The sequence below is a fragment of the Genypterus blacodes genome, unplaced genomic scaffold (assembly GCF_046128005.1).
Source record: "Genypterus blacodes isolate CSIRO-AG114 ecotype Tasmania unplaced genomic scaffold, CSIRO-AGI_Gbla_v1 ptg000003l_1, whole genome shotgun sequence".
NCBI classification, from domain to species: Eukaryota; Metazoa; Chordata; class Actinopteri; order Ophidiiformes; family Ophidiidae; genus Genypterus; species Genypterus blacodes.
Genome location: NW_027466817.1, coordinates 7,797,616 through 7,814,049, shown reverse-complemented (window position 1 = coordinate 7,814,049; position 16,434 = coordinate 7,797,616). Strand labels below are relative to the sequence as shown.

The 16,434-nt window shown below is 42.2% G+C and overlaps 2 protein-coding genes across 8 annotated transcripts in view; one reads left to right on the top strand and one right to left on the bottom strand.

The window, feature by feature from the left end:
- The window catches only part of LOC142995280 (vascular endothelial zinc finger 1-like), a 29,901-nt gene extending 25,293 nt beyond the window's left edge, over window positions 1-4,608 (top strand). For 3 of the 6 annotated variants that reach the window (XM_076146284.1, XM_076146291.1, XM_076146276.1), the window contains 3 exons: window positions 1,550-1,591; window positions 2,517-2,585; window positions 2,787-4,608. In XM_076146284.1, the coding sequence (XP_076002399.1) occupies window positions 1,550-1,591; window positions 2,517-2,585; window positions 2,787-3,151 (476 nt within the window). In that variant the 3' untranslated portion in view covers window positions 3,152-4,608. The remainder of the gene's footprint in view (window positions 1-1,549; window positions 1,592-2,516; window positions 2,586-2,786) is intronic. The other 3 variants (XM_076146299.1, XM_076146307.1, XM_076146314.1) reach the window with 3 other exon arrangements.
- Window positions 4,609-9,822: 5,214 nt separating this feature from the next.
- On the bottom strand, window positions 9,823-16,355 carry rnf168 (ring finger protein 168). 2 transcript variants are annotated; one of them, XM_076146264.1, is made up of 8 exons: window positions 16,189-16,355; window positions 15,322-15,556; window positions 15,001-15,199; window positions 14,262-14,332; window positions 13,892-14,047; window positions 12,244-12,335; window positions 11,732-11,804; window positions 9,823-11,569 (listed from the first exon to the last, which is right to left on the bottom strand). In XM_076146264.1, the coding sequence occupies exons 2-8, from the start codon at window positions 15,484-15,486 to the stop codon at window positions 10,805-10,807; spliced, it is 1,521 nt and encodes a 506-aa protein (XP_076002379.1). In that variant the 5' UTR covers window positions 15,487-15,556; window positions 16,189-16,355; the 3' UTR covers window positions 9,823-10,804. The 2 variants fall into 2 exon arrangements, with proteins under 2 accessions (XP_076002379.1, XP_076002371.1); XM_076146256.1 differs by having other exon boundaries at window positions 16,232-16,355.
- Between the last annotated feature and the right edge of the window lie 79 nt (window positions 16,356-16,434).

The window sequence follows — 16,434 nt, the reverse complement described above, 5'->3', positions numbered from 1 at the left end:
TCTATATAAGGCCAGCACCTGGTGGAGAGGATGAGAGTCATTGTTAATGATGCTATGCAGCTTGCAGCATCCTCCTCTCCGACACCAGCGCCCACGAATCCAGTTCAACCCCCAGGATGGAACCAGCCCTTCTGACGATCTTGTTGACCCTGTTGCCGTCTGCTAACCTCACCCTGCTGCCCCAGCACGCGACAGCAAAGAAAATGGCACTATCTACCACAGACTGGTAGAACATCCTCAGCATGGTGTTGCATACATTGAAGAACCTCAGGAAGTAGAGTTGGCTCTGTCCCTTCTTATACACTGCCTCAGCGTTCTTTGTCCAGTCCAGTTTGTCCAGTTTTGTCCAGTTCCACTCCCAGATATTTGTATATCTGCACTGAGTCCACAGTCACTCCCTTGATTGACAAAGGTGTGGGGGTGACTTCCTCCTGCAGAGGTCCACCACCAGCTCCTTCGTCTTGTCAGTGTTTAGCTGCAGATGGTTCAGCTCACACCACTTGATGAGTCCACAAAGCCCCTGTACTGCTCATCCTTCCCCTCGGTGATGCAGCCTACTATTGCAGAGTCATCTGAGAACTTCTGCAGGTGGCAGGAGAAATGAAAGTCTGAGGTGCACAGGGTGAACAGGTATGGTGATAAGACCGTACCCTGTGGGGCTCCAGTGTTGCTCACCACAAACTGGCCGACCAGTTGGATAGTCCACTATCCAGGAAACCAGGGGAGAGTCCATTTGCATCACCTTCAGCTTACTCCCAAGCAGGGCATGCCGGACGGTGTTGAATGCACTGGAGAAGTCAAAGAACATGACTCTCACAGTGCTGCCGCGTCTCACTAAATGGGCATAAGCACAGTTAAGCAGCAAGATGGTGGCATCCTCTACTCCCAGTTTCAGCTGGTAGGCAATAATTCTACGGTCTGTAATATGGTGAAAATAGGCATATGACTTACTTTTGTTGCAGATGCGTCAGCGATGATGAGGGAATGATCTGATAACGGTGGCAGAATGGGCAATATGACACTGGTCACGCCTAGTACTAAATCAAGTTTGTGACCACATCTGTGGATTGTCACCGGGAGTTGTAGTGATTGTCGCTAGAGTGATTGGAGTCCCCTGTGGCCAGGTGTGGGCTATGACGATGACGACTTTCTGTTGTAACAATGTACTTTAGAGGCACAATGGTTATTTGGTCTCCCAGGGAGGGAAAAAACAGCATTTTACATGGGTGATAAGTGCTTCAGTTCAGTTAGGAGATATGTTGTAGAACAATTTAACAATTAATTTGATTTACTTATTAGATAATGTATTTATGATTAGTGTACAGTATGTAGTTCAATATCTTTGTCACCTTTGCTCTTGGGAACAATATACACCAGCAAAGATAAGCAGCATCACTTTGTTCTCCTGACACACAATATTCAGTAAATAATATTCCTTCCCAACCCCCTTACATACACTTAACACTTAAACCATACTGTTGAAGCTGATTCCCAGGTGACGACACTCTTGCCCTTTGCTCTTGTAACCCCTGTCTGTATTCCTTAATAGGCATAAGTGACTGGCAGTGGAACCACTCAGGGCCACCAAAAGGTAATCCTGCAGCTAGTAGCAGAAATTGCAGGACACTCCTATTTGGCCAGTTTGTTTATGCAATGTTCTACTTTGTCCCTGACTTCAGACATCTTTCTTTTGAGATTAGGCTGGTGCTGTCATTGCGCTTTTTTTTGCTGATATAAGTACAGTAAGGTTACATTTCATGAAGCAGGATCAATTCATTAATCAGAGAAAATACCACATAGATCTCAGGCAAGTTGCTTTTTTCTGGATGTCAGCTGGTTGTATTCAACTTAATCTGTGTGTAGATGTTGGTCAGAGTGACAAAACAGAAAATATGACAGCTGATGCTACAATACTACATTGATAATACAAACTTTTGTTAATGATTGTGACAAGGGTTGACAATAAAGCATAAAGTATAGACTATGCTCTGCTTAACGTAAATGTTGTTATTTTCTATATCGGTTGATGAAGACTCGGACTCTGAGCATACCTGTGCGCAGCAACCAATTGTTTGCGATTATAATGGACATACAGGCACATGGACATGGCAGTGGGATGGGATAACAATGTGTGAAGGCACAAGTGGAAGTAAGAAAAACAAAAGGAAAAAAGCTGCAATATTGTTTCCACACTCATCTGCTTCATACGCGGCAGGATAGGTGAACTGGAAACTTTGTAAGTGTAGCGTGAAATACGTCTGCAGACATCCAAATGAAGTACTGTATGTGGAGAACAATATGTGCATCTGCCATTGCTATGCATACAATTAGTATGTGCAGACGTGTAAATCCTATTAACTTGTCTACTACTTGTCTTTGTTGTGTGCCCAGCTGTCATGTACACACATCTCAAAATCTTGATAATGTGACTGTATAAAATTGCTGTTTGAATTTAGAAAAATATGCAAGGTTAGCTGGTTAGTCTATTGATCCTGCTTTTTGAATTTACCCCTCAGGTGAGTTGACGGTAGGAGAGATTTTAAATAACTCCTTCCAAGTCCTAATTGACAACTCTCACTCCAAAGGTACGTTTTTTCAGCAATCTTACTACAGTTGACTTCATGTATTAATGATTTATTGGGATTTTCAGTGATGCAGCTAAGAGCCAAGGAGCTGAGATGGATGTGGAGGTTCTTATTTTGGATGGGCAGTACGTTTCCACAAGGAAATCCAGCCCCTAAATTCACTCAAACTTATTTTTGTCTGCTTTTGTCTTTTGTACACAGATACGAACAGTGTGCAAAACTCAGCCTCTATAACACCAGTGACAAACTCAGCAGCCATCACCTCAGCCGTCAACCTTCGTGGCAATGCTAGCAATCCAGTCACCATCGCCGCTCAGATGAACATCGCTACCAGCACGGTCAATATCCACTCTCAGCTTAACCTGCACCACCCTGTCACCATCACCAGCCCTGTGAACCTCACCTCAGTAAACATACCTTCAACGGCACACATGAATATTGCCCATCCTGTGGCTTTCACCACCCCCATGGCCATGAATATCACAGGGCCACTCAACATTGCCATGAGGCCCATGGAGAGCATGTCTTTCCTGTCCCAAGTTCTGCCGTCCTCCCCTCCTTGGTAGTTTTCTTTTAGCGCCTGTAACTTGCTAATAATGGATAAACTTGTCAAATTACACTTCGGGCTTTCAATTATAGAATATGCTATAAGGTCCATACCTTAATATAAAAATAGCCATAGCTGCAATATGTAATTATACTTAAGTTATTTATAAAATATACCATATCTGCAATCTAATAGTGATGCTGAATGTTCACTTGTCAGCAACAGAGCATTGTGGACACAGATTGGAAACTGTTTTGGGCAGCATAGCAACAGAACACATTTACTGTTAGCTTTGGAAAGCCTCTTAATGTCGGAGTTGAACAGTGAAATCAGGACTTGTTCTTCCATTCACCTTATCGATAATGAATTATCCAATTTTCACATACATCAGAATTCCCTCTGTGCAGCCTATCCCCAAAATCCAACAGATTAACAGCACATAGAAGCTCTTGTCCTATAAGAAAATAGGACAAGACTTTAGAACAATGTTATATTCAACACCACTGAACAATCACATCCTTACAGGCATAAACATCAAACTTATTAAGAATAGTGGCTATACAACAAAACACACTATCATTTCTGGGAAATACAGCAAAGTGCAGTGAAAGCTAATGGAGGCGGAGCCACGGCACATACTGAAAAGTTACCCTTTTCAGTATGTGCAAGTATGACAGCCTTTGTCCTGCTCATGGTCAGAGCTTATGTGCGCCTTTTCAAAAGTTTACTACAGACTGAATATCTGGTTGTGTTATCCAATATTTCTGAGGTGTGGGAAAGTGGGAACCACGGCCCTCTAGGGGGCGGCAGATGTATTACATTTATTATTTCTGCATTTGATACAGAATTCATTCTGTCGTCTAATTCCACTCAATCAAAGAACTGATTGAAGAAGCTGTGTTGTAATTTATAGGCGCGTGCTTCAGGCGCCTGCGTGCGTCAGCCCCTAAGCCCTCATCTCCTTTGCTACTCCACCACCACTGTACTGAAGTTGAAGAGGAACCTCCATCACTTTACCAGTTTCCTCACAAGCCTCAATCTGTCCATCTCTAAATCTAAGTCAAAATGTTATGTTCATTTTTTCAGGATATGTGTAAGCCTAGGTGAGTTTAATGCTGTTTAATAACATTTACTTGTAGTTCACATTAACATGAGAAGTTAATCCCCTTAAGAGAAAAAAATGACAAGTTTTGACATTATAAGGCAGTTGTTATAGCCCTGATATCATTCCTTTATTTAACTTGGATTGTTTATTTACTAGTACAGATAGGGTGAGGCAGCTTGTTGCAGTGATGTAAGTCATGAGCACAATGCTGTGGAGTTACAAAGCCTTTCACATGCATTAGTTTGTCTTTAGCCACTGAAGGACAGTCTCAGAATGGGCGAAGTGTCCTGTGGAATAAACTTCCAGCACAGGCAATGTTTGACATAGTTGATATCCACCGTGGTTAACAAATCAAAAAATGTGGTGCACTGCCACATTTTTTCTTAAGAGCTTCCTCTTATGGTGGCTTGTTTGTCACATTATTTATCCTGTTATTTTAGTGAATGTTTCAATATTCATAATTTATGTATTTTAAAATTTAAATAAAGTAAATGGTACAATGGCTTCCATGGTAACAAGGTGATTGTTAAAAATGAATTAGCTGATTTTGGAGAGACTCTTCAGACACATTGCATTTCACCATCAACCCCTCCTCTCTCGGTGTTTTAAGGTTGCTGACAATAATGTAACTTATCCCTGCTGGACTGGTTTCCTGTGATATATGTTTTTGTAAGCATGTGGGCGAGGACATGGTAATACAGTACAGAAAACTTGTCCTTTAGCTGAAAATAGCAATAGAAAATTCATGTGTCCCAAACAAATTTAAATGACTGTTTGAATTGATTTAATTTACAGGTGTAGGATCCTGCCACTGTCATTCAAACACAGGGAGGTTACTGAGATTTCACCATTTTAGAGATTGACTAGTTTTTTATAAATTTGCAGCTATTTAAATTGCCTAACAAGGAGAGGAACACTCTACTAACCACAAGTTTACTGCATCACTGCCAATTTAGATTCATTCAATCCAGAGGAGCCAATATAAAGGTGGGCAACGTCTAGTGAGCAAATTCGGTTTCAGTTTGCATACATGCTGCCACAAGAAGTTCATGCAGTAACACAATGCTCACAATCGCTTTGACATGTAATTTGGGAGGATGTTCTTGTGTGTTCCTGGTTTGACACAAACAACCACTGCTTAAAATGTCATCCACTGCCATGAGGTCTGGGTAGGGGCCGCAATGAACTTGGATAAGTGGTGGCTTATCTGAGTACAGATAAATGGATGTATTCAGGTATGTAAACGTTGTAACCAGGAGTATGCTGCCTTCATGTGCTTTGAGGGCAAAGGGCAGATTCGCCTCATACAGCGATGATTATGCAAAATGTCATATATACTCTGACCTACAAAATCCTATTGATTTGGTGTTTGTAAACAGCTGAATCACATTTTTACCTTTAAAGAGAAATACGCTGGAGAATTGAGTGTTTGTAAATGTAACATGTAAACGTGATGGACTGAGAAGGCCAAAGAACACAGAATACGTTACTGTCCTGTTTAGAAATGTCAACCTTGGCTCGTTTTATTTTTTGGTCACATCCAGGCTGCCAAGTTATTTCTTCTGTTGTCAACCGATAACAGATAATCTTCGGTAGTGTTATAGTTGCCACGTTGGATGAGAAGAAACCTTCTCTTTGAGTTGAATGAACATGTGAAGGGAAATAAGGCATAGGACTACAAGTGATATCTGATGTTGTGACTCAATTGAATCCTTATAGTAAAACTTCTTATCTCTGCAAGATTGCGATTGCTCTGCAGGTTGTGATTGCACTGCATTGCACATTTTAAAAAATGGACGATCGTCCATCAATTTTTAAAACAAGAAAGTGATTATTAAAGCACCACCATCAGGCTGAAAAACATCCCAAAATGAACCTGCTAAATTTGATCCAAAACGGATCACAAGTGCCCAAGATATTGCTGTGACAGACAGACGCCAGTTATGTTCTTGGTTATAATTTCATATTTTACCATACATTGCAGGTACATATCTATAAGGCACAACTCCTGATTCAAAATAACTTAATTAGAGGGAGTATGCAGATGAGGCAAGGGGTTTTCAACTTGTGGGTGGATTTTATGTCATTAATGTGTCCCAGCTGTATAGATTAGGGTTAAGAACTAGATAGTTGTCATGGAGTTAGAACACTTCTGTATGTGGTCTAACTGTATTCTGCTTCTGCATGGACTTGGATAACATATTAAGTTACAGATGGCATTTTAAAGCTTGGTGGAAATGTTAGTGGGGTATGTTCCTTGCTGCATCCATGTGGTAGGAGTTGTCAGGAAAAGCTGTGGTAATTAATAGGCATGTATTTACTAGGCATTTCTCCGAATAGTATGAAACAGTGTTGTCATCCCTCATGGAGAACTAATAGTTGTACACTGTTGCATTGTATATCAGCAACTTTAACCACAGCACTCCCCAGTGGCTGATGAGGAGGCTTGTTTTAATGCAGACATGCTGTGAAAGTATGCTGTGTGGTCTCAGCCTCAACAGGCTAGTTCGTACAGCATTCAAGGCCTTGTGTGCCTGAGGAAATGGAAGTGGTTTAATTTGCACTGTGTTTAGCTGAGGGCCTTTCCATGCAAGAACTCTGAACTCCCTTTTTCTTTCCTCCAGTGTTGAGCGTGATTGGCTGAACTTGTCTAGTCTTCTGTCCTGGGTTTAAAAAACACTAGAGGGTGGAAGGAAGAATAGTATGTGATTTGTCCTCTAGTGGCCGCAACGTGTCCCTGAAAGTTTTCACACTGAAATGCTCATTCCTCAAGATGTGCTATAATGGAATTCTTGTGTAAAGGGTGCCTTCATTAGTTCCAATAGCCACAGGCCTGGCAACCAAACTGATCAGCTTTCTTTGTACTGTACTTCAGGAACAACCTTGACACATTGTTAGTCTTTTTAGTCACTGTCATGTAAATATTTTTGTGACATTTAATGTTTAATTTTACTGCAACCTAATGTGAATTACTACATTTCACTGCCAAATCGTGATTTGAATTGTATTTTTTTTTCATTGAGTTTTAAGATGAATTTGGCAGAATGTGTTTTCTTTGTACAAACCATTTAGTTCAGAGGATGTTATAGTTATGCATATGCAAGAATAAAAAGATAACCTTTTATAAATGTTTTTGTATCAGAACATTAACTGGTAATTTTTTTGTAAATACTAAAGCTAGGCTTTCCGATTAGCAGAAAGGTAAAACATTCCTACTTTTTAGAACAATGTATGTCTATTGGGAATAATTTGTGTAAAAATGTTTTCTGTGCCTTTTAGTTGGGTTTGTCTAAACAAAAGAAAAATAATTGACATGGTGGTGGGCTGTCCATGTTGAATCCCAGGGAAGAAAGTATTTTGTGTTTGTCTCAGTATGCATAGCTTAGCTGCTCTTCCTGACAGAAGCTGTCTTGTTTGAAAAGCCCAGCTGGTCAAAGGAGTCCGTTTCTTGTTTCTGAACGTCAGGCGGTGTCTGCAGTCGCCTGATGACCAAAGTGCCTCTCACATGATGGGGTATTTGTGCCAAATTATGGATGTATGTGACAACAAAACCAATTGGGTGTTTCTTTTCACTTGTTCACTATTAAAGTTAGAAACTTGGTGTGTCAACTGTATTTTGTATGAAGAGGCTATCGCCATTAGCTACTATTTTAAGTGGTGCCAAATTGAGCCAGTGATGTTTTATGATGTTTATATGGTTGCTATATTGTTCATTATAACCTGCTCACTTATTTAAAATGATAAAATACAATTTTTTAAAGAAATAGCTAAATGTTTGCTTTAACCTATTTTTCCATTTAACATTTGGAGTTATCGACAAACCCCAATTCCAATGAAGTTGGGACGTTGTGTAAAATGTAAATAAAATCAGAATACAATGATTTGCAAATCCTTTTGAACCTATATTCAATTGAATACACTACAAAGACAAGATATTTAATGTTCAAACTGATGAACTAGATTGTTCTTTGTTGTTGCAAATATTCACTCATTTTGAATTTGATGCCTGCAACACGTTCCAAGAAAGCTGGGACAGGGGCATGTTTACCATTGTGTTACATCACCTTTCCTTCAGTTTCTCAACAGTCCGGGGTCTCTGTTGTCGTATTCTGCGCTTCGTAATGCGCCACACATTTTCAATGGGAGACAGGTCTGGACTGCAGGCAGGCCAGTCTAGTACCCGCACTCTTTTACTACAAAGCCACGCTGTTGTAACAGGTGCAGAATGTGGCTTGGTATTTACTTGCTGAAAGGGAGGCAGTAGCTCAGTGGGTAGGGCTTCCGCTTGGGAACCGGAGGGTTGCCGGTTCGAGTCCCTGCCGAGGTGCCCCTGAGCAAGGCACCGAACCCTCAGTTGCTCCCCCCTCTGTGAAGGGTGGTAACGTAGCAACTTGGTAAACGTGTCTGCCAAATGATCGTAATGTAAATAAGCAGGGACGTCCCTGAAAAAGATGTTGCTTAGATGGAAGCATATGTTGCTCCAAAACCTGTATGTACCTTTCAGCATTAATGGTGCCTTCACAGATGTGCAAGTTACCCATGCTAAGGGCACTAACACTTCATACCATCACAGATGCTGGCTTTTGAAGTTTGCGCTGATAACAATCCGGATAGTCCTTTTCCACTTTGGCCCGAAGGACACAACGTCCATGATTTCCAAAAACAATTTGAAATGTGGACTCGTTAGACCACAGCACACTTTTCCATTTTGCGCCAGTCCATCTCAGATGAGCTTGGGCCCAGAGAAGCTGGTAGTGTTTCTGGGTGTTGTTGATATATAGCTTTCGCTTAGCATGGTAGAGTTTTAACTTGCACTTGTAGATGTAGCGACGAACTGTGTTAACTGACAATGGTTTTCTGAAGTGTTCCTGAGCCCACGTGGTTATATCCTTTACAGAATGATGTCGGTTTTTTATAGTCACGGGCATTCAATGTTGGTATTCGGCCTTGCCGCTAACGTGCAGATTCCTCCAGATTCTCTGAATCTTTTCATATCATGGACTGTACATGATGAACTCCCTAAACTCCTTGCAATTGTACGTTGAGAAACGTTCTTAAACTGTTGGACTATTTGCTCACGCAGTTGTTCACAAAGTGGTGAACCTCGCCCCATCCTTGCTTGTGAACGACTGAGCCTTTCGGGGACGCTCCTATTATACCCAATCATGACACTCACCTGTTTCCAATTAACCTGTGGAATGTTCCAAACAGGTGTTTTTTGAGCATTCCTCAACTTTCCCAGTCTTTTGTTGCCCCTGTCCAAACTTTTTTGGAACGTGTTGCAGGCATCACATTGAAAATGAGTGAATATTTGCAAAAACAATAGTTTATCAGTTTGAACATTAAATATATTGTCTTTGTAGTGTACTCTTGTGAATATAGGTTGAAAAGGATTTGCAAATCATTGTATTGTTTTTATTTACATTTTACACAATGTCCCAACTTCATTGGAATTGGGGTTTGTAGTTGAACATTTTCAGCATACGTGTTTTAATGGATTGTCAATACGAAAATGTGTAATTCAGATTACTTACCCCATAAAACGGACAGAAGGTGAACAATTGATGATATCCAACTTTTTAAAATTTTCTGCAAAACATTGGGTCCTTGTTTTGAGTTTTAAATCTGAACAGTTTCATTTGTATCAGCTACGTTTTAACCATCCAGGAAAGGATCAGCAACAACGTTTGTCATCACATTTCACCAATACAAAAAGCTTCAGCTAGTCAGCTACTGATTCCTGACCAAAAGAAGGAAAAAATATCTGGTTGGTTCAGCTTGTAATGTAGTTTTAAGGCACATCTCACATAAGAGCAAATGTAAAGATTAGTGTCCATCACAAACTCATCCATAGTTCACACCCAAACAGTGAAATAAGGCACCACCATGTTTCTGTACATGTAGCATCTAATGTTCTTAGGACTTTAATAACCCAAAGATGACAACTTTCTTCTTGAAATATTTAAAAACAGCATTCAAGAGCATACAGGCACTGAAGCTACGAGAACTCAAAATGAAGAGGCGCTTTGAAATCAGCTGGTAGTGAACCATGTTGTGAATAACTGCCCAAACCATAATGCCAATAGCTTGTGTAGAATATGGCCGCACTCAGGCTTTCACACTTTGACAATGTTCAATGCATACTTCTTAGTATATGACACTGTGAATGTAGACTAAGGAACAACAAAGTAAGCAGTTTTATACCACTATGGGGAAGGGAAATGTTGAGCCATTTCACCAAGTTGGCCCTTTACACCAGTTTTCCGACATGCCCATCAGAGTCCTCTACTTGGAAAAATTTTAATAAATCCAATTATATTCACAAACCATACCTTGAAATAATTTAACAGTACCTCAACAAAGCTGTCAAAAAGAAATCTTTAGTATTTCAGTTCCAAATACACGCTATAGTGCGCTCAACAAAAAGACTGCAAGCCTAAAGCAAGGAGAGGCATCTGATGGACACTCGGCTTAACTGCACTTGATGAAATGACACAATAAAGGCAGTGATGAAGACAGCAGCTCGTGGTGAGCTCTTCGTCGTTCTCTGGAATGGGCTTGGGCCACTCAGCTACCCAGGCTGGGGAACATGTCAGTGAGCGTGGCCTGCTTGCCTCTGCTCAGTGAGGTGGAGGCACTGGTGGAAGGACTAAGGGAGGTCATCTTTGGAGCCTGTTTAATGGCTGAGGATGGGGGAGGAGGGCGTCTAGGGGTCTTTGCAGTCTTTTTGTGGGGTTTAGCTGGACTTTCAGTTTCAGTCTTGTCTTTGTGTTTCTCTCGGAGCAGGTAGGCGTCGTTGGATCCTTTGCTTCTGTCGGTGGAATGCTGCTTCTCCTGCCTATCCAGCTCCTTCTGCAGGAGCAGAGCCATATGCCGGTCCTCCTCTTCCTGCTGTCGGCGGCTCAACAGCTCTTCCTCCCACTTAGTGATTTCCTCTCGAGCCTTTTGTGCTGCTAAACTTCCTTCTGGCTCCTGGTGGTGCTCTGAGAATGAGGAAGTATTGTGAAAAGAGGAGGAGGGAGAGAAGGAGGTGACGGAACGCTTGCTCTTCATCTCATGCTCCTCTTCCTCGACGACATCCAACTCTGAGGTTTTCCTCTTAACTGAGGGAGATCCTGCATACCCGTGAAGGGAACTTCTGATGGCGTGATGGTCTTGGCTGGTGGTCGGCAGTAAATGTGCCTGGCTGATGGGAGCTTCAGATCCGTCAGTCTGTCTGTAGCAGTCCTCTGTGTATCTCTGCGTGCCATTGGGGTCCAGTCCAGCCACAGGACCCTCAACTGGCTCTGTGGAGGAGGGACTCAGATTCACCTGGGAGAGGAGGATGTTCTCCTGTGACAGAGGAAATAAACTTCAAGGTTACACAGTCTACCTAATTAAAAGATGCTTTCGCCAATGTCACAAGAAATGAATACAATAAATAGTGCGTCCAGACACTGGCCCCTGGCATGCAGAATCAATATTCAAATCAATCACAAAAGACAAACAACTTACCTTGTTCGCCATAAAGCTGGAGGTGGGTCTGGAGTCTGAGCCGCTTGATTTAGGTGCAATGGGACACAAGAACCTGAGAACAAACGAACGAGAACACACAAACCATCAACCAGTACCGTTTTAAATCTGATAAAGGAACAACTATTTAGATTTTGTTAAACACCCACACACACTGCATGATAAATTTGAATCAAAGCAAAACAAAGCAGGGACGATGCAGAATCCAGCAACACTGACCCCTACAAGCAAACAGCAGCGATTAAGGCCATGCAACATTTTTCTTTCAGTTTTCTTTAGGACTGGTATATTTCATTTTAATAATTTGCCAAATTAACTCATCAGTAGTTTAAGGTGCGTGTCTGCCAATTTAAATATAACATCTGATGATCCTGATCGGCTGATGATCCAGTTTGAGTGCTCCTCCTGCCATTGAAGTGCACATGGCCTGAAATAATGATTTAATTGTTCTGACAGTTCCTGTTGGTAGCGTGTGAAGTGATGAATCAACCCACCTCTCTATCTGTCCAGGCCCGACCTTCTCTTTCTTCTTGGCTGGAATGACGTTAGCAGCCTGACTGTTTTCCTGCGAGACGGGAGCTGAATTCTGCAAAACATGAAAACATGAAACCATGATCTAAACAGGGGTACACAGAAGTAGAGGACACATGTGATACATGTTTGAATCCTCACTGTAACCTAAGCCAGTGCACCCTCCGCTCAACAAAAGTTTGCGTGGTGTGCCTCAGGATTTTTTGCATGTAAAAACAGTGCCTTTTTTTTTTTGCCTCAAAAAAGGTTGAAAATCACTGACCTAAGCCACATGTTTTCCATCTGCCCCAGGCTATACAATTACTGGTCTGGTTTCTTCAACACAATATGTCTGACATATTGGGAACGTTTGTTCCACCTTCTGCCATATTCGGAACCTCACACCAGTTTAACAGTGCGCAAAAATAAATGATCCCTTTCCCGTCTCTGCTTGCTAGACGGCGCCTGCTTTTGCAGTGGAGATCCCTCACACCTCCATCTATTTCACAAGGCTGATGATGGCTGATGATGTTTTTTCTTAAACTCAAGAAAACCAAGTACACTGTGAGGGGACACACTGATAAGTTCTATCAGAAATGGCAACCATTTCTTTCCTACTTCACAGATCTACTGTCTATGCCAGATCAATGACTGGAAACCTGGAAACAGAACAGTTTCTTTATCGCCGGCAGGCCAGGACTCATACCCCCCCGTGTGAATATGGGGATGTGTGACTGTTCTGGTCTTTGGGTGGGATTTCTTCCCTTTATGTTTCCCTCCTCATGTCTCTTTTTTTTTAATGCTTTGCCCCTTTTCTCCCACCACAGCCTATGATGTGATCTGTAGCTCCCTGCACTGCTGTATGATGTTATCCTGTAAAAACTGTACCTAAAAGGTCATCGATTTGACAACAGTGATGTCATCCAGAACTGCGTCCACACTACTGTGTCATTTCAACATAACCTTCGGCGGCTGTGGCTCTCTGCTGTTGCCCTGTTTGTCACCCTACTGACTTAATTATCTTAAACATTACATAGCCTGGTTCTCTTCAGGGTTTCAGTTCTGCTTTCTCTCTCCAACTCTTTGGCTCTCTTCCCTCCTGTATGTTTTTTTTTTTTTTAAAGTTATATAATAATAATGATAATAAATAATCACGATATGGTAATGTGCTACACACACGGACCAAACTAGCAGAAGTGGGATAATTTGGCCTCACTAGCTCTACTTTGACACTAAACACAACCATTTATCTCCAACAACGCTGTTATAAAGATCATGACTGTACATGTCATCGGCCGCAGCCACAGTCCCCTCTTCTCCTTATACATTTTGTGTTAAGTGTGTATCACATTCCACGGGTCCTAGTCAACATTTCTTTCTTCCTTCCCGATTTTTACCAATGCAGCTGGGGGTTCACTTACTTTTAAACATACACTAATTCCATGTTTCATAGAGTTGTTGGGCTTCTTACATGTTCCCGCTAAACAAGTACATGCAACTGATAAACATAAACCTGTCATATATAAAAACGGGTGATGATAAAATAAGAAAATCATGATAAAACAGAAAAATCTAAACTGCTCAAGGGGTTCACATACTTTCAAGCAGCACTGTATACAAACTTGGACACACCAGTTGTTGGCTGATCTGTCTCGCCAGTTGCTCGTCCTCCTCCTTCCTCGTCTTCTCCTCTAGCAGCAGCGCCTCGTCCTCAGCCAGCAGCGTCTGGATGTACTCTTCACTGGCTCTCCTCTCCTCATCCTCCAGCGCTCGCTTCTCCTGCTCAAGCTAACAGAAATGACATGGATAAAACAAAACATCAATACAATATGAAAAGACAACAAAATCCCACTTCAAAGTAAAACACTTTCTAGCTTGGGAAAGATTAAACCGAAAAATCTACTTTCTAACAGCAATAAGCAACTGCTCCTGATACCAAGAAAGGAAAATAAGGATTGATTTGGAGGAAAAGGAAAGATGGATTCATGAGGATGGAGCTCACTTTGCTGATCTGGTCTTCATATTCCTGCCTCACCTCTCCCGGCTTGCACACTTTGGGAGAAGACACCGACACTACACACACAGCCATTAATTGACATGTTAATATAACAATGACTTACAGCAGTGGTTCCCAAGGTGGGGGGCACAGAGGTATTGCAGCGGGGGGCAACAAGAGAGAGAATTGGTGGAAAGCAGAAATGCTGTTTCACAGTATTACACCATTAGTGTGTGTGTGTGTGTGTGTGTGTGTGTGTGTGTGTGTGTGTGAGTGAGATTGAGAGAGAGGGGGGGGGGGGGAGTTTGAGAACCACTGAGGAATTCCACATAATGTTGATTGTTAAATGTTGTTGATACCACTGACATGGATATTTTTTTTAAAAAATGCTTCTTCTGAAGGACTAAAACTATACTGTATACTAAACCAAATAAGTGATGGTTATAAGTATTAATTTTCTGAATAATCACTTCAGTAAGTCTGAATCCTGATGTTCCACTCATGTTTAAGTTACTCAAGTTTAAGTCAGTCAAACTGCAGCTAGAGCATCTTCAGATTTTCGAATATCTCATTAGAAGTTCACACAGCAACTTGACTATTTTCTGTAACTGGAAATCTGCATAAAAGAATTCCCTGATGTGTGGTTGACAAAGGCTGGTTACCATAAATCAAATACCAAGACCAAAGCTTCAGGTGTGCAGATATCAGTGTTATGTGATGTATGTGATGCGTTGAGTGTTTGTACTTATCAGGTCTTCATCCACAGCATCCTGCCCACTGACTCTTCTCTGACACTGGAGAGGGAAGTTGGCCTGAATCTGCTTCCACAGACGCACGTTCACGAGCGTTTTCGTTCTGTTGTGCTGCCTGGCCCAGGTGGACACTCTCTTCCTGCACAAGGGACAGCACAGTGTGGCTTTGTCCACTGACTCCAGGAAACAAGCCTGATATCAAAGAAAAGGAGACAGTTCTGGGTCACACTGCTGTTGTAAGACGTGTTGACTGTCCAGACTTGATCAATCTGATTACACACTTAAAATCAAATTTGAGACAATGTGATGCTGACCTTGCAGAAGGTATGGGTACAGGGAAGAGTCACTGGCTCCATGAATATCTCCAGACAGACAGGACATAGGCAGTCCTCCCGGGACAGTGACTGTCCTCTCCTCCCTCTCCCCACTGCCTCAGAAACTGACGCCTCCTCCACGTCTATGTCCGACACTGGTGCCATCTGCTCCACCACGTCTTCTGTCTGATTAGTCACAATTCTGCTAGAGGACTGAAGGCATCAACAGACCAACCTGCAGGAGAACAAACAAACATGGTTGAGAGCTGCACAAGTGAACCATCACCGTCATGAGTGTCAAACAGTTAAATTCCATTCACTGGGGGATAGATGCACACCGAGACATTTTCCACCTAAACTTGAACTGGGTTGTTTTCACCATCACCAGACGTTTTAAATGCTTTAATTTAAAGGGTCGATCAAGCTTTTAGCGGCGCATCCTAGCCTACTGCATCACCACATGGTCCACAAGTTACAATTACAGTGGCAGGTTGTCACCACATTACAACCTTCACCACCAGGTTGCACTGCGCGCGCGCACACGCACACATACACACACATACACACACACACACACACACACACACACACACACACACACACACACACACACACACACACACACACACACACACACACACACACACACACACACACCTTTTGCTTATACTATTCTTTTGTTTTTCTCCTGCGTGCAGTAATGTACACCCTAAAACGGCGAGGGTTGCCGTGTGAGGCCTGTTAGCTACTGAACCCTGACAAACACATGTAGCATTAGCACCCGGGCTAAACCCGGCGCTGACTGTAAGAAATTAGGCCAGTGTGTTTCAAACTATACGTTTATAGCCCGTAACATTGTTCACTCACCACTTAGTTCCCTGGCAAAGCAAACATACGCGTAAGCTTTTACCTCAAGCTGGTGTCCTGTCGCCGCATATCAAGAGAACTTCAGGGCTACAAATTTCTCCTTTCGCTTCCCGACAACAGCAATACCCGGATAACTGAGCTCCCGCGTGAACGAACTGGTTGCTTTAGTGCGCACGCGCGAAAATGTAGGTCTTTCGAACATTCGGGATTGAATTGGGACGAATAAATAACACTAGTCACTTGTTA